Source organism: Pteropus alecto, unplaced genomic scaffold, assembly GCF_000325575.1.
Source record: "Pteropus alecto unplaced genomic scaffold, ASM32557v1 scaffold101, whole genome shotgun sequence".
NCBI classification, from domain to species: domain Eukaryota; kingdom Metazoa; phylum Chordata; class Mammalia; order Chiroptera; family Pteropodidae; genus Pteropus; species Pteropus alecto.
Window position 1 is genome coordinate 6,415,404 of NW_006432945.1, and position 27,564 is coordinate 6,442,967.

The 27,564-nt window shown below is 37.1% G+C and overlaps 1 protein-coding gene and 1 pseudogene across 2 annotated transcripts in view; both read right to left on the reverse strand.

Moving 5' to 3' along the window:
- Positions 1–27,564, reverse strand: part of HMCN1 (hemicentin 1) — a 375,430-nt gene that overhangs the window by 167,183 nt on the left and 180,683 nt on the right. For both annotated transcript variants that reach the window (XM_025043935.1, XM_006907734.3), the window contains exons 15-25: positions 24,619–24,777; positions 19,384–19,578; positions 16,500–16,595; positions 15,154–15,281; positions 13,683–13,827; positions 10,572–10,684; positions 8,692–8,851; positions 7,935–8,103; positions 4,915–5,042; positions 3,145–3,417; positions 724–819 (exon numbers count right to left, since the gene is read on the reverse strand). In XM_025043935.1, coding sequence (XP_024899703.1) covers positions 724–819; positions 3,145–3,417; positions 4,915–5,042; positions 7,935–8,103; positions 8,692–8,851; positions 10,572–10,684; positions 13,683–13,827; positions 15,154–15,281; positions 16,500–16,595; positions 19,384–19,578; positions 24,619–24,777 — 1,662 coding nt within the window. The remainder of the gene's footprint in view (positions 1–723; positions 820–3,144; positions 3,418–4,914; positions 5,043–7,934; positions 8,104–8,691; positions 8,852–10,571; positions 10,685–13,682; positions 13,828–15,153; positions 15,282–16,499; positions 16,596–19,383; positions 19,579–24,618; positions 24,778–27,564) is intronic.
- Positions 7,197–7,316, reverse strand: LOC112476480 (annotated as a pseudogene).

Genomic DNA, 27,564 nt, shown 5'->3' on the forward strand with positions numbered 1-27,564 from the left:
CCTCCTGGAGGCTACGGGAAGCATGCTGTTTGGACTTTGCCAGAACTGCCACAAACCCATTTGAGTCGTTGCAGATAAACGCACATGTGAAAGAGAGGATGTCTTTAATCGCCTGCTGGCCATCTGGAATAAGGGTGATAGTGACGGTGCCTCTTTCATACCCCACCTGAAGAGAGATGCTAATAATATTTTGAGAGGAAGCATGGTGGATAGAAAACCCAGGACTTCAGGGAGAGAAGGGGCTTGAATTAGCCTCCGAGGGCTGTACAATGACCAGTAGAGGATAAATCTAAGAGAAGAGGTTTTCAGAAGAGACGTGTCTAGAAAAAAACAAGGGGATGGTCCTAATGTATACTTCTAACTGGGTGAGATAAACGTGGAATATTTTGAATAGCCCCAGCTGCCACATCTTAAAGAGCAGTCTTGTTAAAACAGAATGAACTAAGAAGTGACAGAAAAAAGTATGAGCTTCATGGAAAACACACTGGACGAGGCAAGTCTGAGAGAATGGAAAGTCTTTCCATTGAAGGAAATAAAATACCTGTGATGGAATTTTACCTCTTCAGAGAGCTGTTATTTGAAAGTGGGTTTAGTTTCTGTTATGCCCAAGTGTTGTAACAAGGATGGACGAGTGGAATTTTATAAAGATGTTTTAGGCTCAATAAAGAATTCTGGAACAATATAACATTACACCAATGCCCACAGGTCCGAGTTATTACACACCTTTTGCAGGACATGGAAATGCAATGCGCTGATTGGCCACTATTTCTTGGAATGGAGTGTTAAATGGAGGTTCTAGATCTTCCAGTGTAGGTGGTTCTATCAGAAAAATAAATGCATTATCACAGGCTTTCCTTGGCGATACCGAACTCTCCTGCAGCACCGTCAGTCACCTAGATTGGTGAGCTGCTACCTTTTCTGATTCTTCTTTTAAATATAACTCATATTTTGAACTGCCAGATGTTTCCATCTAGATGTGACCTAGGAATCTAAAACGCAAAATGTCTCCACAAAAGTTCATTAATTCATTATTTCATACAATCCTGTCCTATTTCCTTTATTCCCTCAGTTAAGGCATCCCGTTCCACCTGGCGTTTCTTTGCCCTCCTCCCTTACCCCTGACCTCCACATCCAACCAGTCACATAGTGCCAGGTATGTTCACATATCTGTTTCTTCTTCCCTATCCTTAAAGTCACTATTGATTTCAAACACTTATTTTTCTCTTTCCAGAACTATTTCAATAGGCTTCTTATTGGGGTCCTTTTCTTACACATGTGCCCATTTCGATTCATATTCTACAGAGCCCTCAAAATATTCTCTATGAACCACAACTCTCATCATGTGGCCTTCCTGATCAACATCATTACTTTCATTCATTTTGTCTGTAGAATAAAATTTCACACCTGTTCTTTCTTTAGTGTGCCCTCCGTGCATCCAAACTCTCTCAACAGCCTCACCATTGATTTATTTCATGAATAAAACTGGGAGTCATTCCATCTCCTTCACTCCCCACGGATAATCTGTCACCATTTCCTGAGGATTTCCTCTCCTAACCATTTTTTGAGTCCATCGCCTTCTTTCCCCGAGTCCAACTACCATCATCTTTTGCCTGAGCTATGTTTCTAGCTGTTTCCCCTTAACCTTTCCAGCCAAACAGTTCTCTCCCCAAAAAGTGATCTTTTAAAATCTAAACCTGACACTTCATTTCCCCAGTAATAAGGCTCTAAGTCTTTTCAAGGAACTTAGAATAAAGTCTTAGAATAAGGCTCTAAGTCTTTTCAAGGAACTTAGAATAAAGTCTAAACACCTTAATCTGGGTTCTTAGATCTAGGATAATCTGGTCCATGGTTATGTGTCCAGCTTTATCGCGTGTCATTCAAGTCTGGAATGCAGCCAGATGGCTTTTATTGATTGATTTATTGATTTACCCCAGTGTAGCCAAAATATCACATTCTCTCCTCTTCACATTCTGAGTCCTGGAAGGTCCTCCCCACCCCATCCTATCGCGCCCTTACACATCACCTAATATACTTCTACCCATTCTTCAAATCTCGATTGGCAGATCCCTACCCTAAAGAAGCCTCCTTTGATTTATCTTTCTGTTAAAAACTTATAAAAATATCCCTACCATTTCGTGATGGCACTAACCAGTTTGTAATTATGAGATTTTTTAAATAATTTCTATCTTTCACATTCAACCATAAATGTAAGCACCCAATCAAGTTTGCTGAGTGAATGAATGAACTGGACAAGCTCTCCAACAACATCCTAGTCACCCATCCATAAAGAACTGCAGTGTGCCAGGTACGAAGTATGAGGTACTATGTGAAGGACGATAGCTGTTTATCTTTCCTTCTTCCCTTGGCACTGCTATTCTCACTGACCAGGAATGCTCTTCCCTTTGATTTTCACATGGCTGGTTCCCTCAGGTCAACAAGATCTCACCCTAAATATCATCTCCTCGGAGGAGTCCTACCTGACAATCCAAAGTAGCCCACTGCTGGGAGCATCACCCTATTTAATTTCTACACAGCACTTCTATCTATATATGTTATTTGTTTGCTTGCTTGCTACCTACTCACAGTGGAACAGCTCATAAAAGGTGCTTTGCCTTTGTCACTACTTTCTCCTCTCTGCTTGGAATGTGTCAGACACCCAGCAGCTGCGTGATAAATATTTGAGGCTCGAAGGAACAGATATTGATCTTTAAGCCCTCAAAACAAGGCCAACATCATTAGAAGAAACAGTGGACCCAGATTTCCTAGGGATCGATATTGAGAGCGCCCAGCTACTACGAGGCAAAATTCTACTCCAACTCACTCTGCCCACGGTATCCCCCAAGCCAAATATAGTGGTGGTGGTCGTGGGGGGAAACTTATCTAGGATTGTTTCCACCATCTTGGTCATCCATGAAAATCTCATTTTCCAAAGTAAACATACAAAAATGGATGCAGGTTCAGTAAAAATACGGTTTCATTTCTTTCTGGAATGGTTCTCCTTTCAACGTTAATTAAAGAGTCATAAAAGTGATGCAGAAATCTTCTGAAAGTGACCCGAGACTCTCCAAGATTATATTTTCTAGACTCCAGGGGTTTTCCCCTTCCACCCCCACCATACATGCATTTTCCTGTGCCAAAGATCACCTTGGACGTGTAGCGTTATCTCCGTGTCGTCACTGCCTGCTATGTTGGTAGCAACACATGTATACACGCCGGCATCCGAGGGCACAGCTTGGCTGATGCTTAACGTTCCGTCTGGATGGCTGATGTGCTGCGCTCCGTCACCCAGCACGGCGCTGCCGCCTTTAAACCAGGTGATGACGGGAAGAGGCGTTCCTTGAGCATTGCATGGAATGTCCACTCTCTGACCGACTTGGACTTTCATAAGTTTAGGGCCACGCTGTATCTTTGGAGAAACTGGAAACAACCAGCAAATATGAATAATCCCACTTTTTAAAAATTACTTTTTTTTCCTCACTTTAAATGAGAGCTCCTTACCAAGAGGCAGCATGAGAAAGTGGAATAATCTCAGGATTTGGACCCAGGCTCACACTCACTAACTGTGTGATCTGGGGTAAGTCAGTAAATTTCCTGAGGCCTGCTTTCTTGTTAATCCAAGCCAAATATTAGTCTGCTGCAAGGATTATGAAAAGTAATAAATATAAAATTCCTTGTTCTAAACTTGAGGAAGAGCAAGCATTCGAAAATGTTAGGTTTCCTTTAATTTATAACTAACTTAAGATTTAAAACTCTCTTAAAAGGCAATCCAGATAATTTCAGTAAGAGAGTAAAACTAAAGGCATTTCTCTCCATGCGCTCTTAGTTTTTGACTCTTTGTGGAAGGTTTAACTAGACAGTAGGACAAGTTTCTCATAAAAGCCTTTGCTAATTTCAGAGCAGAAAATCGAGATAAAACATCTATTATTTCTTTTCATCTGGCTTCCTTTAAAAATTTCTGTGAGATAATTCATCAAAACACTGGCAAGTATTATTGGATTCCACATGCATGCATTATGTGCTACAGAATCAAATTTGACTCATAAACCAAATCATAATTAGGATTTATGTACCTTATATCCCTAAAAAGCCCCATTCCCTAAAAAGCCCCATTCCTTCTGTCCTTTCTCTTAAACTTAATATTTAACCAGTACTTTCTACGGGTTGTCACTTACAACAACCTTATAAGTTTGATAGCATTATTGTTATTATTTTCTGAAAGAGAAAACTAAAGATATGAGAGTTTAGTAATATGTCTAATGCCTTAGAGCTGATAAATAAGAGACTCTCATCAAATTTCAGATCCCATGATCAACAAACAGGATACTATTGCAGTGATTAACCTGAGAGTGACATCAGGTCAATATTACCTGAGAAAATTTCTTCTGATATTTGAATATCTAGCACCTAGAATATGTAATCACTAAGTATGTGTTGGTTGAATGAATAATCGGACAAACTATGATATTGAGGGATTAAAGCAGACTAAAGAGTTTTAAAGTAGTTAAAGAGTCATAGGAAGCAGAATGTTTTCAGTTGCTCAGCCCTTAAAACAACGAAAACAACTATTTAAATACTATTAAATTCTTCCTTGAGAACTCACATTCACTTCTACAAAACTCCACCAGTCTAAACAAATTTTTATTACTATGTATCAACAATAGTCTTAAGTGACTGTGGACATCTAGTAAAATTGAGATCCAAAATTTTAATATTGTTTATTTGAGGAAAGAGGGGAGAATTGTTTATAGATGGCAGATAAACTTTTCAGAGTAAATGAAGGAAAATCACGTCTCAGATTAAACAAAATTTGTCTCTAATTATCTATATTCTGGAGGTTAACTTACAGAGAAACTGGGAGGATGGATTTCCCTGTGGCCAGTACACAAATATCTATGCCTCTGTTTAAAAACTCACCATGAACATTTAATTTAACAGACTGAGTCACGTTCCCAGCAATGTTTGTGGCAACGCAAAGATACAGCCCAGTGTCTGAAACGCGGGTCTCAGTGATCTTCATCGAACCAGAAGGGAGGAACGTGTGTCTGAAATAAAGAAACCCCACAGTGGACTATAGAACATGAAGATTCAGATATCACCTGTGCATTGTGAAATTCTACTCTGAAAGCAGTTTCTGAAACCTTTCTCCCATCTACATGTCATTTCTATACACCTTAAAATAAAGCAGCTTAATTTCATAATTATCTTGGATATTCTGTATGATGCTCCTACAAACACAAAATCGGAGTTCTCTTTTCTTTGAATCTAACCTAATAGTCTGAAATCATTAAATAACTGTACATCTCTCTGTTTTATTAAATTGCAGCTGTACAAAGCAAATATGTATTTTAGTAAATTTTGAATATATTTTGAATACTTTCTTTTGTTCTAAAAAGCTTTGTTAAAAATTTAGGCTGCTAAAATAAAGGCAAAAGAAGGTACATGTGTAATTCTCTAACTTATGTTGAATATATTCCTCCTATGGAACAATAATGTAGTTGGGTGAATCAGACCTACATCTAAAAATGTTATTACATTAATTGTATCAAAATAACTTTAAGAGAGAGGCCAGATAGAACTACTTAATATCAAGTTATTATAAAGCTAAGACTAATAAAGTATGCTACTGACCCAGAGACCAAGGGATGAATAGTTAAGCACAAAGGCACCCCTCCCAAAGAATTAAGTATACGTGAGAACTCAGTAAGTAATGTGAAATATCAAAGGTGATATTACAAAAAGCAAGGAAATGTCTAACTATTTAAAAATTGTGTTGGATAACTGGCTCCCCACCTGGGAAAAATACAACATAAAAATTCACATAAAGTCTAACATGTCAAAATAAAAAACCCATAAAATATTGGAATAAAATACTAGAGGCTATGTTTACGATTTTTTTTCATAAAGCAGAAATCTTAAAAAAAAAATAGCTTAGTACACTGAGCTACATAAAAAGTTTTTAAATTCTGTACAGACCTCATACATAAATAAACTTAAGAGCCTCACAGTGGACTGAGAGAAGATAATTTAAACACATATGACAGACGAATGTTATTAAGAACAAAGACCAAATCTCTACATTCAACAAGATAAGGACAACCAAGTCACCAGAAAAATGTGAGGGGTTAAAGGGACAATTCACAGATAACACAAAAATGCCAAGGAAACACTGAAAGCATTCCGGACTCAGTGGAAGTCAGTCACGTGAAAACTCAAACAGTTGCAAGATACCATTTTACGCTAATCTGAGTGGCAAAATATTTGTCAGTCGACACCACGCTTTGGTTATAATGTGGAACTAGGTACACCTATGTTGTTGGTGAAACGGTAAACGAGTACTGCCCCTTTGAAGAGCAATTTAGAAATGTCTACAGAGCTGAAAACAGGGATTCATTCAGACCAGAAACTACAGTTCTAGGTACAGGTCCTAAAAAATTCATGCATGTGTATACAAAGAGACATACAAAAATATATTCACTGAAAATTCTCACTTATAAACCCTCCCACAAAAGGAAAACAAACAAGAACATAATGTCCATAAATAGGGAAATGTATAAATACAATGTAGAATATGTATATGGTCGTTAAAATGAATAAACTAAATCTATATTTATGAAAAATGAGTAAACATTAACTTAAAAAAGCAAGCAATAGAATAATAATATATAATATTTCATAATGGCAAATTGAAAACAGACACACAAAACAAAACTTAAAAAAAACAACACAGAAAACAGTATTTTCTACTAGTCTATATATTGTATGTATAGGATGCACATTAAGTCTGTAGCAGTGTCTGCCTCTGAGAAGACAGAAAAGAGATTGGGGAGGGAACAACGCAACTTCGATTTTATCTGCAATGTGGAATTTATTTTATTCAAAAACATTCAAAGCAAATATTTTCCCAAGAAATAGCAAAATTATGTATAGTAGTTCTTAATTGTTTATTTTTTTCCTCAAAAGTGGTAGGGAAACTATAATCGTGGGGCTGTACAGCTTCATAACTATACAGCAACAAGACCAACAGACAATAGCTAGAGACTGTAATTCTTATTCCACAGGCAACTTTTGGCATGACGTTGAGTTGAAATAGTAATTGCTATCATTTCTTGAGAACTAGACACAAAGACTGTGGAATATACACTATCTTCTATAATCCTTCAGGTAAGTATTATCCCCATTTCATTTTATTTTTTTAATGCCTGTAGCACCTGGTCTTCCTAGGTGGTCTCCTAACCAAGTACTAACCAGGCCCGACCCTGCTTAGCTTCCGAGATCAGACGAGATCGGGCACGTTCAGGGGTGGCATGGCCGTGGACATATTATCCCCATTTTAGAAACGAGAAATCTGAGGTTCCGAGAAGTCCCCTGGAAACACTGCCAAAGTTTCAGGCCAGCTTTATCTGAGTGGCAGAGGTAAATGTGAGCCTGTACCCGCATGGCAACAAAGGCTGTGCTTTTAAAGGCTTTGGAATTCTGCTTTCCATGTCATTTAGTCTATCAAATAGATTGTCTCCGTGGGTCTTTACTTGTATGTATACAGGTTTGATCAAGAATATTTTTACAAAACCATCCAGTAAAAGTCAAGTCCTAGGCATCAGAGTGCCTACTATGCTCTGTTCTCCTATGAGATTAAGGGAATTCTACGTCTAATATGCCCTTTGTGTCGCCATGAATTAACGTACGAATATGTTCCATCTTAACAACTACCTTATAAGATGCATCCATGGAAAATTATGTCAAAGCTGAGTGCTAGCATTTGTGATATGAAAGAATGATTTAGAAGGTATACATATTTTCCATAGGCTCAAATGTATGTGTGAATCACCTCAAATTTAAAAGTTAATTTTGGAAACATTTGAAAACCTGAATAGCTACAACCCTCTGTTCTGAGAGAGCATGTTTTTGTGTGTTGCAACCCATCGCAGGTCTCCTACCTGGGAGAGAAAGGCGAGATGAGCTGGGTTTCCTTGGCCCAGGTAATTATGGGTGGGGGTAAGCTCTTCACTTCACACGGAAGTGTCACCTCTTCCCCAGCAAGGACGGAGATCTCGACAGGCTTATCCTGGGACAGTCCTCGTTGCTCTCCAAACACTCTGGGCCTTACTAAAATAAACACAGGTTTGGAAGGGAAATGGTGCATTGAAACATTTACATCAAAATATGGACGACGAATATTCTCAAATAATTTACAAAAAGATGCTGTTTTTTCCAAGGTTTGGGGCATATCTAGAACTTTCTGTTAACACATTTATTGTGAGAGCTTAAGGGAAAATGATGAGAAAGTTTCCCTTCTCAGCTCTTCGGGACACATGAAGAGGGCAGATGACATGCCCTTTTAGAGTCTGCCGTCAGCGAAAGGAGCCCCTTGAGGCAGAGCACTAACCAGGACACAGCTGAGGATTGGCCTTGCTGGGAGCTTGAACTAACCGAGAAGGTGTTCTCTCTGAAGAGCATTGGGTGCAGCAAGCAGACGCCTCGGGACAAAACCATAACATTTCCCCCAAAGGCTACACAATTACTCTCCTTTTAAATCAGAATCTAAGTCAAGGAGATGTTGGTTAGGAATAAAAATGCATTTTTGTAAAAAAATTCACTTTAGGGGTGCAGACCTCTGGTAACATTATTTGTGAGAGAAATGTGAGTTTTGGCACAGACGGTGTCAAAGAAAAACATTCCTCCTCAAGCTCTCACCGTAGACCGTCAGCTGTACTTTCCTTTTGGCGTATCCGGCGGCGTTGGTGGCAGTGCAGACGTACTCCCCACTCTCGTCACCCCCGGGTGACACCACGTACAGACTCCCATCGGCCCCTGCGGAAAACTTAGCACTGCTGGGGGAAATCAGCTCGCCTTTCTGCAAAACACCACAAAGAGTAAAGTGTTTTCTAAGATAATAAAGAGTGACTTAATGTCTGGAAAAAGAAGAAAAAAATCTCCACGGGGGAAACCATGAGATTAAAAAAAAAAAAATGCTAATTTGAAGAAAGTTATTGGTAAGAAAAATCGAACAAATAAAGCATAGGTGATATTGCTTCATAAAAAACTCTGTCCCCCTCATTCCAGGGCTACTTAAAAACGGTGGAGATGACGGTTTTAGTAATGGATGGGACGGTGCCCACGCTAAGCCAGGCACTGTTTTGAGCACTTCTCACGTGTTAACTATTCTCATGATCACCACAGTCTTATGAGTAGGAACTGTCACAGCCCCCATTTTACAGATGAAAGTAAGAAAGCAGGGGGAGATGTGGGGTAACTTGCCCAAGGTCACAGAGCCAGTCAGTGGTAGAGCTGGGACTCGAACCCCGGCAGTCAGGCCCTGGAGCCCATACTCTGAACCTCTGGGCCTGATCCCACAGCACAAAGGCCAGACTGGAAAGAGTTCATTTTTATATTTTCTTAAAATTTCCTAAACCTCTACTCAGTACTAGACATGGTGCGGTCTGGGGATTAGCTTCACCACTGCATGTCTGTGTCCAGAATGCAGAAATCTTAACTTTTTAATTGAATTTACTGATGTCAACACCAACTTCTATATATTTCAGAGATTTTTAGATGTATAAAATTAGATGGCATGGCAAAATAGTCTGAGTGTAGCACAAATTATACAAATGCCACATTTCATGATTACACTATCATTTTATATTACTTTATATCTGCCAGATTTAATTTACAGAAAATATATATGCCACCTTCATGGCTGTTTGGACGGAAGGGACTTCCTCAGGAAATGGGTTTTTCCTCACTGCAAGATTCAAGCGCAAGCCGACAACTTAACGACAGGGATATAGATGAGATTAAATGAGTTTGTATATGTGTCTTATTTTGGCTTCCTGGAAGAGCAGAGTCTGGGACATAGATTTGGGGACAGGAAGTTTACTTGGGAAGTGATCCCCAGGGGCTTGAGCAGGAGGGTGGGAGAGTGTGGCACAGAAGGAAGGAAAGCTAAGAAAGGGTTTCACTGCTCTGCTCTGCTCTGCTCTGTGGCTGGGCTGATGAGCTTCGATGTGCTGAGGATCCTCTGAGAAAATGTAGATGCGCCTCGGAAGAATTCCTCTGACGGTTGAGAAGTGAGTCATTGATGTAGGACACACGCCCCCCCCCCTCCAAGGACTTAATCTGCCTGCTTTCCTGGATACCTCGTAGCAGGCTGGGAGGTCTTGTGGGGCTTTGGAGAAAGCTCTGAGTCCAAACACCAGAGAGGCACATGTTATGCATGAAGTGTGACCTGGGCAGAGCCCCTGGAGCTGTCCACCGGAGCTGCGCTGAAATCGAAAGGACTGGGGGACATGGCGAAGTGTCACAAAGGACCTGCTACAACCTGGAAAGTGATCAGAAAGTTCCTGGCACACAGAATGTGCTAGATTAGTGCTCGCTGTTGTGTTCTTAACACTATTCAAATACCAGGTAGCTGACTGCACTAAGGCCATTTTAAAACCCCTTCCAAGTGGTATGACTGCATGGGTTTTACTTTTTATAAGAGTCTACAGTACATACGGGTTCCATGTATGATTAAAAATATTTAAATATTGTTATAACACGTAACATTAACACATATCCCTAGGTGTGTCATTTACCTTGGACCAGACGATGGATGGTTTGGGAATTCCACTTGCTTTGCATGGTAAAGTTACTGGAATGCCTTCAATCGTACTGAGTATCTGCTGTCCATGCTGAATGGTCGGCAGAACTGAAAAGAAGCAATATTCAAAATCTGAGCACCTGTCCTTCCATGTTTAAAGTTGAACATTTTTTAGGATATGCTAAGTATTTATAAGAACTAGTGAAGACAACATTTTCTGATAGAAATGTAGTGTAATTTGTAAGGGAATACAATAAATGGTTAATAGAATAGTTACCATCTGAGGAATTTAATAAAAACTTAAAAATCAAGTAATAAATTATGTGTAATAAGTTGACTTTTCTAACAAAAATAAGAGAGGATTGAGGAAAATCAATTTCCCCCTGGAAACTCAAGATAGAATTACATCCTACGACTCACACATTTAACACATATCTTTCATCATTGTCCATTACACACTGAGCTGCAGCAAGCTGACTTAAGCCCACCTCCAGAGAAATGGCTGTTTAAGCCCACTAAACCTCTGTCTATACACGAGAATCACTTAGCAAGCTACTAAATTTAACCTAGAAAAAAGATTCGCTTTCTGAAAAGGAATTCAACAGTAAAACTTGAAAAAAAAACTAAGGAGTTTACATTTAAAAGACTAAAATAAACAATTCTAAGACAATATTTTTCACGAAGAATAACATACTTTTTGACTTAAGAAAATAACTGAAGAATTAACATTATATGAGTAGAAACAAAAGGAAAAGAATGTTAAATCATTCATTCTATCCTATGTATATCTCAATTTATCATAATCAACCTGCATTCAAAAATTATCAACACTCAGTGTTCTCGAAATAACAAAATTGATTAAAGAAGCTCCCCATACGTGAAAGTTCCTAACATAACGCACAGAACACAATGAAAAACCAAGAAATACCAGGCATTTCCTTTCCTTCCCTGGAAAGAGAGGATGAGAAATGCTCCCTAGAGCTCAAGTACACTCTGTGCCTCTTGCCTACAAGCCAAATTTCTACAGAATTATCACAGCTACCGTGGAGTAGAAGTTCACCGGAACAAGAGATACCAGAGACTTCAATACACGAACTTCCTTGGAAGGCTTAGATTAGCTCTGCTACATTCACATATTTTCCTAAGGCTGGGTTTGTTCTTTAGATAATTTATTCTTAAAGAATTGGCGGAAACAAAATTGGCAGAAAATTCTCAACCCTAAATAAGAATGTGAGGCTGCTCTCTAAAGCAAGAAATGTAATTTCCAGAATCAACATAGATTAGTCAACTTTCAGCTGTGCTGTAATTTTTGTGGCAACTTGGAATAAGCCATAATCTTAAATGTATATTGAGTGTGACAGCTATAAAGGAAAGTGGCAAATTTAGGTAACAGTTTTCAAATCTGAGGTCATTTGAGTAGGGAAGAGCTGTTTTTTTTCCAGACTGTCAGTCTACATAAGTCAACATGACAAGTAAATAGTTTATTGTCATCTTAATTTGCATTTATATTTGTGTTCATTAATTCATTCTTTTAAGAATTGGATGAGGGCATTTAATGAGTATTCTTAAAAGGTGGCGAAGGAGTGGCAGGGCTCATTAACAGAAATACAGAACCCGTGATGCTCATGTCAAATATCTGGGTTGATTGTTTTTAACCTGTTGACTAAATCAGTTACTCATTTTGGACTAAGGTGGATAAAACAATATTGTGAAATGACCTTTTAACTTTTAATTGTTAAAATTTACTGCATCATGATAAACAACGTCATTGGTTTGTCTGCCTCCTGCTCACTCTTCTGATCCGGCGGACATCGCAGCTAACTGTGTTACTCTTTCACCCAAGTGAAAAAGAGCCTCAGAATTCTTCTCGACACCATATTCTAGGAGGCTGCTAGAAGCCAAAGGGAGAGGACATGAATGTATTTCTACACTAGATTCTCAAACCAGTCCATGAGTACCTTCCAAGAAATCTATAAGCTGATCTTTAAAAATAGTTAAACATAACTATATCCAATCTGAGATTGTGCATGTAATCTCTCTCTCTCAATCTCTCTCTCTCTGTCTCTGTCTCTCTCTCTCTCTCTTTCTCTGTGTGTGTGTGTGTATACATATATATGTAGCAATAGGAAATATACAATCTCTATATATACACTTATTTAGACTATAATTTAGTGTTACATTAGTATTTCTTTAAAATAATATTTCTTCAAGACCATCTCCTGTGATGTTGGAGATTGGTGGTATTAAGATTGATAGAGGTCGAGGAGGCGATTTACAATGAGAAGTAGATAAAAAGAAGATGGTCTGCATCCACTGAAAATTCCAACAGACCAAACAAAATTTGGAAATGACTAGATTCTCCGATTCATATCCTAAAAAAAGACTGAATTAACTACTAAAAATAAATGTTCTGTGCTACTTTCATCTCTGTACACAGAACTATTTTGTAATACCATGCTTAAAAAAAAAAAAGCAATGTTGCAAAGTCTTTACAGGGAATACACACACAAAAAATGACAATTTTTTAAACTATGAAGCTGTCACTTATTTATTGATATGTAAAAAGTTGGCAACTGTTAGTCACGAATGGAAAAAGACAGCTTCTGGATTTTCTTATTTGTGACTGTTATTTAACACGCAAGAAGATTGTTTGGGGCACATGAGGTAGTCTTTAGAAAAGTTTAGGTCATTTCTAGCTAGCACACAAAGGGGTCATTAGCAAGGACATGCCTGTTGCACAATCCAGAAAGAAAAGGCACTTTGGATGGTATAATAAGTTCATTTTGCCGGAAATTAAAATTTATTTTTAAATCTAACTCTATGAGAGCTGAGTTCACTTCTATCAATTAATAAACCACTTACAAAAAGCCCCAGGTCCAACTCAGCTAGTGACTCCCAGTAATGTTCTTTTGTGTATACAGAAAAGAGAAATCTGGAAACAGCCTTCACAATGTAAATATTGTTCAAGAAACAAGGCTTTTTGTTAAGAATAAAAATAAGGAAAGTTATCTACTACTTATAACTAGAGGAACAGAGTTATTTGACTTAAAGATATGAACCCAGCTTTAAACATGGTTTAGGAAGAATTACAGTGAGTGTGTCTTACCATGCACATCCACAGCGGTAGTTTTGTTAATGGTTCCAGCAACATTACTGGCCACACAAGTATATTCGCCTCCATCCTGCAGGCGAACTCTTTCAATGTGAAGACTCCCATCACTGCGTACAGTGATGTAAGGGTTTTGGACCAACTTAAAGAAAAAAAAAATGTCATTTTTAATTAAAAATGCAATGTTGCCTAAGCCAAAACTGAATCTGCTTTTTTTCAACTGAGTTATTAAATGTCTTATAAAATAACAAAATATTTTAACATCCTTAAGTGAAAAATGATGAGCACAGAATGTTACCAAGGGTAGCATCAGTTGAATGTCATCCCACTATACTACCAAAAATGAAACCAATTAACATCTGTAGTTATGCTCACGCTAGAAAAGGGAAAGAAATGGAGACGCCAACTTGTTTCATGTTTCTGTAATTTTTGTTACGACTCGGGACCCAAATTTCGCTGGTAATTTTAACTCTTGGCTTAATTCATTCTTTTGCAAGAAGGCCTTATTATCACTTGCAAGCCATTTGATATTTTTACTTTGGCAAACGGGCATTTATTCAAGCTGACAGAAGGTGACTTAATCCAACATCCACCCTTTTCAGTGACAGATGCAAATATTAGAGAACAATGTATGATATAGGAACTGTGTCAGAGAAGGCTGGCAATATTTTCTGATAAGAATGGTCACCTCCAACTCCGTACTATCCTTGCATTTTGTTCAATCACAGGACACCTTAGTGTTCAAGGAGTATCAAATCCTATGTTTTAAGGGCATTTATTATTGATTGAGGTGTACTACTTTTCTCAGGTTTTTATGTAAACATGAACGATTTTACATATTAGTCCAATGGGGTCAATTCCCTTCTACTTGATACTTCAAGGACAGAGTGAGTCTAATTGTTCTGAAAAATGGAAGAAAAAATACTGTAAACTAGATGAAAATTTATTACCATAGATAGCATGTTTACAGAAAAATTCCATAGAATTGAGAAAATCTTTCGTATCCTTTCATAATTAAAAGTTATACACTAAAAAAAAGGACATAAAATAGATGCATGTTTTTAAGTAGTTTACAATAAAAAATATAATTTTTGAAGTTAATAAAGATTAATATATAAAATGGAAGAATTTTATAAGAACATTGACATTTTATTATGTCTTGCAAAGAAGGATGTAAAAATATTTAAATGCTCTGAAAATAACCTGCTTCAGTTTTTACATATTCTGAAAAGAGCTCATTACACTGAATTTAATGCAAAATTATAATAATTACACCACTGACGATTTCTCCATCTTATTAATTCCAAAATAATATGAGTTGCATAATCGTGTTAATATTGAAGAGAAGTTTTGGTACACTCAAAAAATATATTCTTGTATATTTATCAAATTGAAATTTCAATGGTGGGACTACACTCCTTGCTCAAGAAAATTAGGAATGTGAATGCATGATTTGGACTGTTCTTACCATGGCTGAGTTCTTAATCCACCGACGTTCCGGAAAGGGATTTCCAGCCAATAAAGCACAAGGCAGAGTAAGCTGCTGTCCTTCAATTACACTCGTCACTGAGGGGCTGATCCCAATGAGAGGAGCAACTAAGTCAGAGAGAGCACAGGCACTATCAACTCTATTTTACCCAAAAGGAAGGCCAACTCCTTTATAGGCCAACATGACCACTATTTCTGCTATTTAGAAGAAATGAGTTTTCAGGAATAAGATTTTAAAATGTAGATGGGTACGAACTGGAAACTAGAGATAAAGGACCCTTCTAAGCAGAGAGAATGGCAAGAGGTAAAAGCACAGAAGCAGAGGAACTAACAAAGAAAATGTCTATGGTGAGGAAGGACAGAAATGCTAAGCCAAGAAATTTGCAATGTATTCAATGGACAGATGGAGAGCGACTGAAAGCATTTATAAACAGAAAAGTGGAAGCATCAGAATATTTTCAGGAAATGTTAATCTGAAAACTGTGAACAGGACTTATTGGAGAAGGAAAAGCTGGAAGGCCTGAGATCAGTGAGGAGGCTGTCATTCAAGCAATTAAAACGCAGTGGACTACGTCAGCTGGAATGGTAAAGGAGAATTGTAAAGATGCTCTTTTCTAGAAATTGATGAATAAATTTAACATAAACCAAAGCAAAATCCATGAGAGAGTCTACTTGGAAAATTTAAGTATACGCAGATGAATAAAGGGAGATACAAAAAGAAAATTTTATGAAAGTGCATTAAAGAGAAACATGCACTGACAGATTTAAAAATCACACTAAATGCTGTAATAATTCAAACAATGTACGACGGGTGCATACATAGAATTCTAAGGAATAAATGTAGGAATACAAACTTAGCATGAGACCAAATGGGTATTTTAATCAGTGGAAAGAGAATATTCAATAAAAAATATTAAAACAAATGTCTTACTATTTGGAAATAAAAGATATTATATTCTTACTTCATATCATATACAAAAATAATTCCATATGAACTAAAATGGTAAATGTGAAAAAGGTAAACAGAAAAGAGCACCACTCCATTACATGTGTGTATTCATATTTAGGTTTAATTCAATTTATTCAAATTGACCTTCATTTCCTCAAATGCAAGATAAGGAGCTTGGAGCACATGATCTCTGAAGTTATTTTCAGTTCTAACATCCTATGAAATACAAAATAGGGTGTGGGAGGGGAGGCTAATCTAGTAATCAGATATTTATCCAGTTTTTTAAAGCATTAAAGTAATACAGGCAAGAGATAATGCAATAAAAGAAGTCTGACAATTTTGAAAAGTGTGGTGTCTAAACACTTAATTGATCTTACCAAGTCCTGTCACCGTCACTGTTGTCTGGGACTGGATCTTTCCAAACTGGTTTTCGGCTTCACAAATATAGGTTCCTTTATCACTTGCCCATAAGTCTAAAAAGAAGGATCATTGATTCACTCAATACCATCTCTGGAACATTAATTATTTGCTAGACACGGTGCTGAGATCTATGGGTGGAAAATACAGTACTTCCTTCTGGCAGTTCCCATCTGAGGGGAGGAGACGTACACGAAAACCAATGATACCACATTGTGACAAATGCTGTAATGAGTCTCAAACAATGAGCTGTGGGAGCAAGGCGGGTGTGAATGATGGCATGTGGAGGGGTTAGGGAAGGCTTCACATAGGAAGTAATTGCTCAGCTGTATGTACCTTAAACAGCAGGGCTGCAAAAGCAGAAGCGTGACCTCAAAAATCATGGCCTGTCCTAAGAATGGGAAGCTGCACCACCAGTGGATGCTGCACCACCCACCACCCTAGAGGCATTTTGAAGATTTGCAGGGGAGATTTTTTTTTTAGTTGACCCAATGATTGGAGGATTCTACTGGCATTTACTGGGCAAAAACTAGGGAGGCGATGCATGGCAGAATCATGAAAGGAACAATTATTCTAAGTCCGACAAGACTTCTGAAGGTACCACTGGACATTCATGGATTTGATGACTGTTTATAATTACATGAACCTACAACCAAATTCTGTGTAAGTAGAAGAAAGAAAGTACTTTAGCAAGAATTGCCCACCATTTTAAGAAACCACTTCACCAGCTTAGAGCTTGAGTCATCAATCCCATACTCTCGTATAAGTTGACATGCGAGCTGTCAAATTCATAGTGATGTACATGAACATGTATGTACATTGTATGACACTGACAGAATACTTAGCGGGCAATTGAAATATGTACAATTTTAATAAAATTAATTTATTTTCTTCTGTATGACATTTTGGATATTAAAATACTTTTTATTATATAGATAGATCAAATATATAGAATTTTTTTTCAGGATAATAAAAAGGGTATTACAAAGTATTTTAATTAAAGAGGGTGTTAGGGTGATCCGGATGAGGAGTAGCGGGTCACAGGTTGTGTTCATACAGTCAGGGGACTGAAGCTGAAGAGGCAGCCTGGTGTCTTACACAGAGTGTGGTTTTGTCTTGGGAACGACAGAGGAGGCAAGAGAAGATTTTAAATAGGGGAATGATTGTCATCTTTGCAAACATAGTTACTAACATAACCATGGTTTAATCAACTGATAAGATTTTGATGGAAAATGTAGCTTTCCATTATGGATAGTTCCACACCCTCTGAGACAAAAAGCAGGTATAGTTTCTACTCCTCTGTTAACCCCACGCACATAACTGCAGAATTGCATCTGGTAAACTGACAGCGCCCACGCTCAACAATAGCAAACATTCATTTGCAAAGCACAGTTCAACAAATCACCTGGTTATTAAGTCACGCATTGCTTCCAACCATGACATTTTTTTATATTATCAACTCTTGGACTAATTTGGGTAGAAATACAAGATACTACTGAGTTGTAATTAGACAGTTTAATCTGTATTTGAAAGTTTCATAGAAATACAAGATACTACTGAGAACTAAGTTTGTAATCACGAGTTTCCTTCTAGATGATTTAATTTGGACAGCTGGGCCACCACTGGTCAAGGCACGGCCCTCTTTCATTCTCCCCTTTTTTCATCTCCTCTAATTGCTTTTGTTTTCGGGTCTGATTTGTTTCTCTCTGGGCTGTTTCTCATTCCGACCATCACCCTGCCTGCATAACCACATGAGCCTCCCCATTCTTCCCTCTCTCTCCCCTCCCCTCCTGCCTTGTAAAGCAGTTGCTCTGGAATACTATTTACACATGACTTTTCCTGCCAGTGAAGCTTGGTGGGCAGGGGGAAGAGGGGGGCCGAGACAGTCTCTATTTTCAATCTCATTAAATGCACTTCTTCACCTGTGCATTTCAGGTCCTGCACAGTGTGACCCAACTTAATGAGTATTTCCAGTAGGTTCATTTGTGTGGATTGTAAAACGCCTGAGTTAAAACCCAGTTTCTGACTTCGGTCTTCACCATAGAGCCTACCTAGCACAGCACTGAGTACTTAAGCACTTGTAATTAGACAGTTTAATCTGTATTTGAAAGTTTAAGTGGCTACTTTACATTTAATATTGTTCATAAACATGAAAACACTTATTGGAGGCCTTCTACAAAATACCCCAAAGATACAATTACCTTTTAAAATCCAGGTCATCATCTAAATGTTTTACTCCTCTGGTGCCACTATGTAAATATTCTTAACAATGTTTGAAAAAGCGCAAAGAATTTAAATTTAAAAATTTAAATCTGAATGCTTTAATACCTTACAGGGGAGATTTGTGATGGGAGAAATTTGACTTTTTTCAAAAAACCCGTTGCTCCAGGTAGACACAGCTTTTAGTCAAGAAGTTTCCACAGGGTATAGAGTCCCCATGCATGTGAGTATGTGTTTTTGGCAAAAATAATATTAATAATAATAATAATAATTAATTAACATTCATTACTAGTAATATTTCACCCTTCTATACAAGAGTCAATAAAACATGATACCATATCCATCTGGAGGCACAGGTGACTCTATTTGCAATAACAAATAGTGAGATATGAAGAAGTCATATTGCTTCATAAGCCTTTATGATAGAACATACACTTGAATAAATAATTCATTTAAACAATCCCCAAATATAAGAGTTCAGTACTATTTTAAAGTGCAATGCAATGAACACAAAATGTGTTGGCAAGATTTAATCACTATTTTAAACACAGCAATACCCATGCATAAAATATGAATATATAATATATGTACATACTTGTATAAAATATATTTCCTTTAACCTACTTGAAATAAAGAGAGCTCCTGTTCTTAGTTGGCTGATGGAACTCACTGAAAATGGTCTTGAGAAGATCGGCATGTTGTCTAATCTCCGCCATTTAATCTTTGGTTCTGGATAGCCCTGGACATAGCAAGGTAATGTTACATTTGAGCCAATTTCCATAGACACATCAGCAGGTTCTTGTATGAAAACTGGAGGTGCTGAAAGATATTGAAAACAACAACAAAAAGGTCACCAGGATAGTATACAGGCATATTGAGTATAAACTTAATTATTAAACTGTCAACAGATTGAAGTTCAATCAAATCATTGTTCATATAATATTATAAATTTACCCTTTAACTACTCTTGTCTGCAACTGACAGAGCAGATATTTCCTTTTTGCTTTATAAATGAATAGAGGCAAAAGAAGCTCAACTATTTATTTAAAGGTATAAAGGATGAAGTGGAAATTTAAATCAAGGTTAATTTAAGTAAAAAGAATCTTTCATTTTAGAAATTTGTTTTCAATTTTAGTTTATGTCGTACTACCTAAATCTTCAGCCTTTTCTTATTATCTTCGATTTTCCCTGGAGAGGTTATAGTTGGAATCGTATATTTTTTTATCTTTTATAGCAACTAACATATTATTACGTGCACTATACATGGCTGCTACATCTTTGTGAATGATTCAATCAACATTAAAACACTTCAACAATAATCATGTGTGTGTTTGAGTAAGTGCATGTGATGATAACCCCGATCTGGTACATTAGAACTTGCACTTTTCAATAAAACGTGGCAATTTTGGAAACCCTATTGCTTGTTTATCAAACCTAAAAAAAAATTAAGTTAAATACCACAATTGAGCAATATATTTTTAAAAAGAAGTAGTGCATCTGTGTTTAGATTTTTATTTTTCTTAATTCATCTACATGAGAATTTGGCTTATAAAATAATAGGCAAAATAAACATACTAAAAAAATAGTTTATAAAGTAACTCATCATTAGCTTATCTTAGGTCTGTAAGGCTTAGTTACTTTTCTCTGGAGCGATAATAGTCATTTCTTCTAGAGCCGGCTGCTTTCCCCCCAAAATAGAGGTTAAATGTAAAAGTTTCAGGAAGTGTTAGGCTCAGAGTGTGGGCAGATGAATGTGGAGATGGGACAGAAAATAAATCCTACAAGGGCAAAAAGATATGCAGAAGCCAGGCATCAACCACGTTTCCGGCAAGAAACTAAGCGTGACACAACAAGACACGACCATCAGGGACAATGGAGACGAATTTGAATGTTCAGAACTAGGGAAGTCAAGAACAAACTGGAATACAAAACAATAAGCAGAGCTCAATTCATGCCTATACAACTCAATTAAGACAGGAGGAGTCATCTGGGGGAGAAGCACCTTTGGGAAGAGTCAGGTACAAGACAAGCACTAGGCCAGGGAACATAGATCCTGGTACCAAAAACCAAGGCAGAACCAGGCACTAACTAGGTAAGCAGCCAAGGCAGCATCAATGACAAGCGAACCTCGAAAATGAAGCACTCCTAACTCAGGCGAAGAAGTCTTTTAAATACTTCCTACAGCTGAGTGTGGCCAATTCGGACCTCAAATGAATTACGTTGGATGAATGGTAAACAGATTAACGAGACTGGGGGCAAGGAGCAGAAGTGACTGTAGTACAAAATACAGGACTTATACGGAGGAGGCGGTGTTGCTTAGAGAAGTTACAACCCACGAGGTGGTTTCAAATGGCAGTTCCACTAGTTTTTAGTCTATAAACTTGGAAAATTACTTTGCCTCCTCCAGTCCGAATTTCACCATGAACATGTTGTTAAAAGAGAGAATGTTTATTAATCATTCAGCATTTAGTAATCGCCCAAATATTAATTATCATTCATCATAAGTACGGTAGAGTCAAATTTTAGTTCTGGAGTTTAATATATCTATTGTTAATTTCAATTTTGGCCTCTGTGTATAGTCCGTCAGGACTATGCCGAATCCTCTGTGATTCCCTAAATATCTGTGTACAAGCACCTCGAGAACTGCATGGGGTTCATGCACAGTACAACTTCGTTGTCATTTACCGAGAGCTATGTCTGTGTGCACGCCTTATCGTGAAAATATAAAAGTTACAAACAGATTAATCATCTTGCTCTTAAACCTATTCCATAAAATTATTCTAGTTCCTTTAGTGATAATTAGATATATCTCCGCTATGGCAACTCTTGCATTATATTAGTCAAAAAGAGATTTTCTTTCCTTACGTGGCTGAACACACTGTTTTGTTCTTACCAAACCACAAAACACGAAACCACAGTCTAAGACAGACCCTGTGTGGTGTGGAACGTTGCAAATAAAACCGCTGCCAGGCTGACTTTTTGTTTGATGTGGCTGATCTGCTTTTCTTCCAAATGACTTCACAATTGACTACCTCTTTTCAAAACGGATGAAAAGCATTGGTAACTTTCCCTGTTGACCTGAAATGTCCATAACTTCAAGGCATAATAATGAGAAATAGAAAAAAAAGAGAGACCCACTACAAGAAGCTAGACTCAAGGATAATATTAAACAGTCTTTTTATAATAATATAATATAAAAATTTCTGATCTACTATTATTGAGGTGAAGTGACAAGCCCACAAAAACAATCTGAAAACCCAAATAGTTACATGATACGGAGAAAAGCATGTTTTTCTTCTTAAGTCATAAGCTACTTAAATTTATGCCCAATAATTTTGGAACTCAAATGAATAATTTTATGCACTACTAATAGTACTACTTGTCTCAAGCCCCTTGAAAAAATCAAGTTGAAACAATGATTTTCACGTTAAAAGCTCAATGTTAAATTTTAAATTCTATGCCACTACTATACACGCATTTCTATATTAGATGCCAAGACTCAAAGAAGCCAAGTGACTACTCAGTTTGTGAAGTTACTGATACACGTCCCATTAAGTACCACTGACACACTGAATGAACACAGGTAATGACGTCTCATTTCATCTTTACAACTGACCTCTCAGGTAGATACTAGGAAATGTCTGGCAGAAAACCCAATCTCTCTCCAGAGCCCATTCTCTTAATCATTATATAACATTCTGAGGAAATTTTTGTTTGTTTTATTTGCTTGCTTTTAAACCTAATAGTGATAAGCACAACCATCACCACAACTGTGATTTGCATAGTTCTTAGTTAAATCCTATATCTAGTAGGATATGTAACAAGAGTTTTATGTGGACAGACAATGGTCTAATCAAACTTTGTAAGTTACAATGATCAGGATTCTGACGGGGAAGAGGAACTAGCTAAGGCATAACAGAAACATGAAGGTTGCTGACTTTAACACCAAGTTATTTGGCAATTGTTAAGAACGATCGAAGTTACAGTAGCAAACAATTGGGTTAAAGTTCATAGTTCCATCAGGGCAATTACTGGAATAAAAGTTGAGAAAGCCATTGTTTTATAAAGGGTCAAAGAATGAAGATGTCGAATATGAGTGAAGATAAAATTCAGTTCAAGGATAAATACAAAACATTTCTTAAGATGTTTTCTAATCCAACACAAGTCACTCCAGTACAGATGGCCCTAATCTTTACATGGTTTACCATTAGTCAGAAGACAGAACCTGGACAGTCCAGAAGCTAAAAAGATTATCAAGAATATGGTAAGGAAGCAAAATAACACGTATTAGATATTTAGATTTTCTATCTTGGGGCGGGGGTGGGGGTGCAGTGAAGGTGTTATTCCGTTTCTTTCATGAATAATTACAGAAGCTCTTTCTCTCTTCTTCTGAAGAGAGATAACTCTAAAAAAATGTTGGGTAAATATAAAATATTTGTGCCAAAAGAAGGGAGAAGCAGAATTAGAAAATGTTGAGAACTAAAATATTGTACTTTATATACTTCCTGAAAACAACAGTTCTGTATGATTCGGGTCTTACATTTCTAAAAACATTACTTGTGTTTTATACTGCTGTCAGATTCAATAGCCTCCACTCAGCGAGTCCACTCTTATTTCCAAGGCCCTTCTCCTAATAACCGCAGTTTAGTCATGGTTCAAACACATCTTGTTGTGCCCTAGGCAGATTCTGCAGTGGATCTGTGGCCATTTCCAGCTTTGTTGATAATCACAAGAAGGCAGAGTGTTCACCAGACATCCCGCGGTTAAGGGGATCATAAAAGATCCCAGGAGGAAAAAATTTAGTTTGTATGAAACGAAATATTAATCTTAGAGGGCCATGATTTTTCATTTAAAGAATTAAGATAGAACAAAAATGTTTTGTGTTATTTTATCCTAAAAATACTTTTTATTTATCGTTCCTAACTTTTGTTTTAAAAAAAAAACAAAAAACAGCTTTGGCATGAAAATCATCATACATGAAAATACAATTTAACAAAATGTCATATTTTATAAGTTGAACTGATGTAAATGTTTGAATTATCTGTTAAAATGAAGCTGCCGGGTTCTTTTTCATATAAAGTAAGCTCTGTTTTATTTCAAGTGTTACCATACCTTGTAAAACTTTTTTTTTTTTTTCAAGAAACATGAGATGGACAGACAAAGGAGAGAGAACCAAACTTCTTGAGTAATCCAACTATAGTTGTCATGCACATGCTGTATCCTTCACACTGTGATTGACATTTATTTGTAGTCAGTTCTTTATTTTATACACTGAGGAGTCATTGTTAGTGGATTACAAAAAAATAAAAGTAAAAGCAGAATCTGCTACCTTTGCTGTCATCAACATCTCCTAATTATGGTCTAGGGCCAAAGTTGAATTCATGGCCTCCAGATGTTAATCCTTAGGAATTTGGTGTCAGAAAAGATAATTCTTGATAGAAAAATATCTGGCAACAGATGACATATCAGAGAAGCCTACAGTTTCTAAATTCAAACAAACTGGGTTCATATATCCACGCCGTGCCCCTCCACAGCTCTGTGACCCTGGTCACATTGCTTAGCTTATTTTAGTCTCCGTTTCCTCGTTTGTATATGGAGATAACTATGGTGTCTTCCTCTTAGGATTGTTATGAGGGTTTAATGAGATAATGCATGCAAAAGTTCTTAGCACAGTGTACAGTCCATAAAAAGCACCTGGTAAATATTAACTACTATTATTAAATTAATAATCTTGAACCCTAACCCTAATTTTGCCTTTCTGACAAATATTTCTACCCAGTTGTTTCAAAGTTATTAGTATAGGAAAAAAGAGCAGATCAATTTCAAAACAAATTTGCCTATCAGACTTGGGATGCTTACAGCCAACATCCAGAGTTATCTTGCCAGTTGCTCTTCCGGCATCATTGACAGCTACACACGTATAATCACCAGCATCCAGATCTTGAGTTTCTTGAATCTTCAAAAGTCCCAAGAGGGGATCAATAATGAGGAAAGTTGAGGGCCTCAGCTCAAGATCCCCTATGTCGAAACAAAGGAGAGAACATTAAACACAAAAGTATTTACATAGTTTGCTATTGGTTTGATTTCAAAACTTCTAAAGAAAACTAATTGTAAAAGTTTTAAATACAAGAGTCTGATACAGCGTAGACACTTAAACAGTGTTTATGCAATGAAAGAATGAAGTGTTTCTTGGCACTGAGCTGATTTATTAGTCTGAATAATTCTATGAGATAACCTATGGCCAAAAATCGGGCCCTACGTGAATTATGTACAAACATTTCTATGTACCTAAATAAGAATGAACTCTTTGAAGCTACATTGGGGCACCGGGAAAGGGTGGCAGCTGTCACTGTGCTGTATTAGGGAAGATAAAAGTTGGCAAGCAATTTCTAGTATCTTTGTTGCAGGATGAATTTCATTTACCCAAGAAATGCTTAGGAGACTATGGGTGTCCTTAGTTTGGTTAATGACCAGGTTTGGGGGTTGCTGAATGCTGTCAGATTTTGGCTTGTGGGAGGTACAAGCTACCTGAGAGGATTCTGAGGATGACCGGTGGAGAAGGAACCACAGCTAGTTGGAGAGGGTAGAGAGTGCTTGTCAGTAAAGAGAAAGAATGGATGAGAAACTTCTGACAATGGCCAGAGAGAGGAGTTGTTATATTTGCCTCCCAGGATGCCTCTATAAAATCTGTATTATTCATCGAAGTTCTTTAAGTTGGAGTTATGAATTTTTTTGGAAGAAGAAGGTAGAGGATAAATATGTGAGGGATGGAACCGTATTGAGTTTGACCTCAGTGTGAGGGTAGGATGACCCAAGAAAGCTTAGTTAGGTCTGAGTTACCTGTATCTGCTGTGTGTCCCAGAGCACAAGAACCTGAGAACAATTTCTACAAGAGGCCAGGCAATGTATCAACAGATCTGTAAGTTAGATTAGCTTCTCCTTACACTTCCCCTCCTCCAGGCTGTCTCCTCTCCTAAGAATGTAATTAACCAGGGTGACCAGTATCGTAAAAAATACCTCGCACTGACCATTGCTCTTAGGATTTAAAAGCATGTCCAGATGCCAAGTCTGAAAAGGCACTCTCCAAAATGTCACATACCAGCCTAGCCATGTGCTCTGGGCCTGAGAACCACAGAAGTAACTAACTCCCTTAGTATCTAACAAGCAGAGAAATCTCCAGAGCTAACACTTATAATTCTCTAGGACACTACAAAAAACATCGATCAACAGACTCAGGGCAACAAACAGACAATTCTCTTTTTGTTTTTAGAATCTGGGGAGGAGAATAGGTCCAAGGAGCCATAAATTAAAAAACGCACACAAAAATAATAGCAACCACCAATGCCAAAAATAAAGTATTTTTCGGAATATTTAAAACCCCAATCATCCTTTTAAGCTGGCTACTACATGCCACATGAGAAAGAGAAGCAACTAAAGGCATGTCTATGCGCCTCTGGGAAATTTTCATAAATAAAAGCAGATGATGTTGACATAAACTTTCCTCCCACTAAGGGAGGATGCGATGTAGCCTAGCTGTGCATCAAGAATTAAAATATTTGGACTGCATTTAGATTTTTGGAATTTATTTCTCCCTTATTTCTTCTGTGTATGTCAGAGAACATAATAGGATGAAATAAAGACCTTTTTGCTAGCAGCTTTTTTTCAAATGTTTAAAAGGATAGCAGTAATAAAACAAAATATGAACTGGAAAACACAGGCTTAATCAAGTTTGCATTTTGATCACATTTTAATAATCTCTCTGAATTTCTACAAAAAAATTAGTCATCAAATTATTGAGAAGCCATCAAGAGAAATATAAAACCTCAAAATGGACACTACATAGGGTTTAGTTTTAATATAAGATTAGAAGAATGGTGTGCATAGTAAAATATATAAACTTCCTATTCTAGGATGTAATAATCATTATCATTGAAGAGGGTTCTCTTTCTGCTGTAATTTAAATTCAGTTCTGTCCTCTGTGGATGTAAACACTAACAGAGATCATTATTCCTGGCATAAGATCTTTCCGAATATTTGATGGAAGTTAAATGGTTCTCAAAAATGTTTGTCTCAAGAACCTTTTACATTCTTAAAAATTATTGAGGACTTTAAAATGTTCTTGTTAAGTGGATTATATTTATTTGTATTTATCATTTTAGCAATGAAACTGAAAATTTTGAAAATGCATGAATTTACTTTATAATAACTCATGACATTTTAACATAATAAACACATTTTTTGAAAAAAAAAAAAATTATAATTCCTAAGAGAGTAATAGTAAGAAGAGTGGCACTGTTTCACATTTTTGCAAATCTCTAGAATAATGTCTCCCTTAATAAAAGACAGCTGAGTGTTCCAATTTGCTTCTGCATTCACTTTATTGGATATCACGTGTCACGGAGCCTCCCCCAACTACACTATACACTCATGAGACAGGGAGTGTAAAGAAGACAAAAACATCTGAGTATTAATAGAAAAATAACTTTGATCTCGTGGATTCCCTGAAAAGAACTGTGGGGAACCCCCAGGGGTTCCTAACTAAATACACTTTCAGAACTACTGATCGACCCAATTTCTTTAATATTTAACCAGAAATAACCTTTATGTAACATTTTAATAGTGTTTCTGATTCTTCTTTGAATATGCTTTATGTTGCTCATTTCTAAAAAATGAAAAATCTAAAAATCTGGTGGGTTTTGTACTATGGAATTCCATTTCTCTGAGGGTCTGAGTGAAATATAATTTACCAAAGAATGATGGCTGCTGGGGGCTGGAGGGCAGGAGAAATGAGGAGTTACTGTTCAG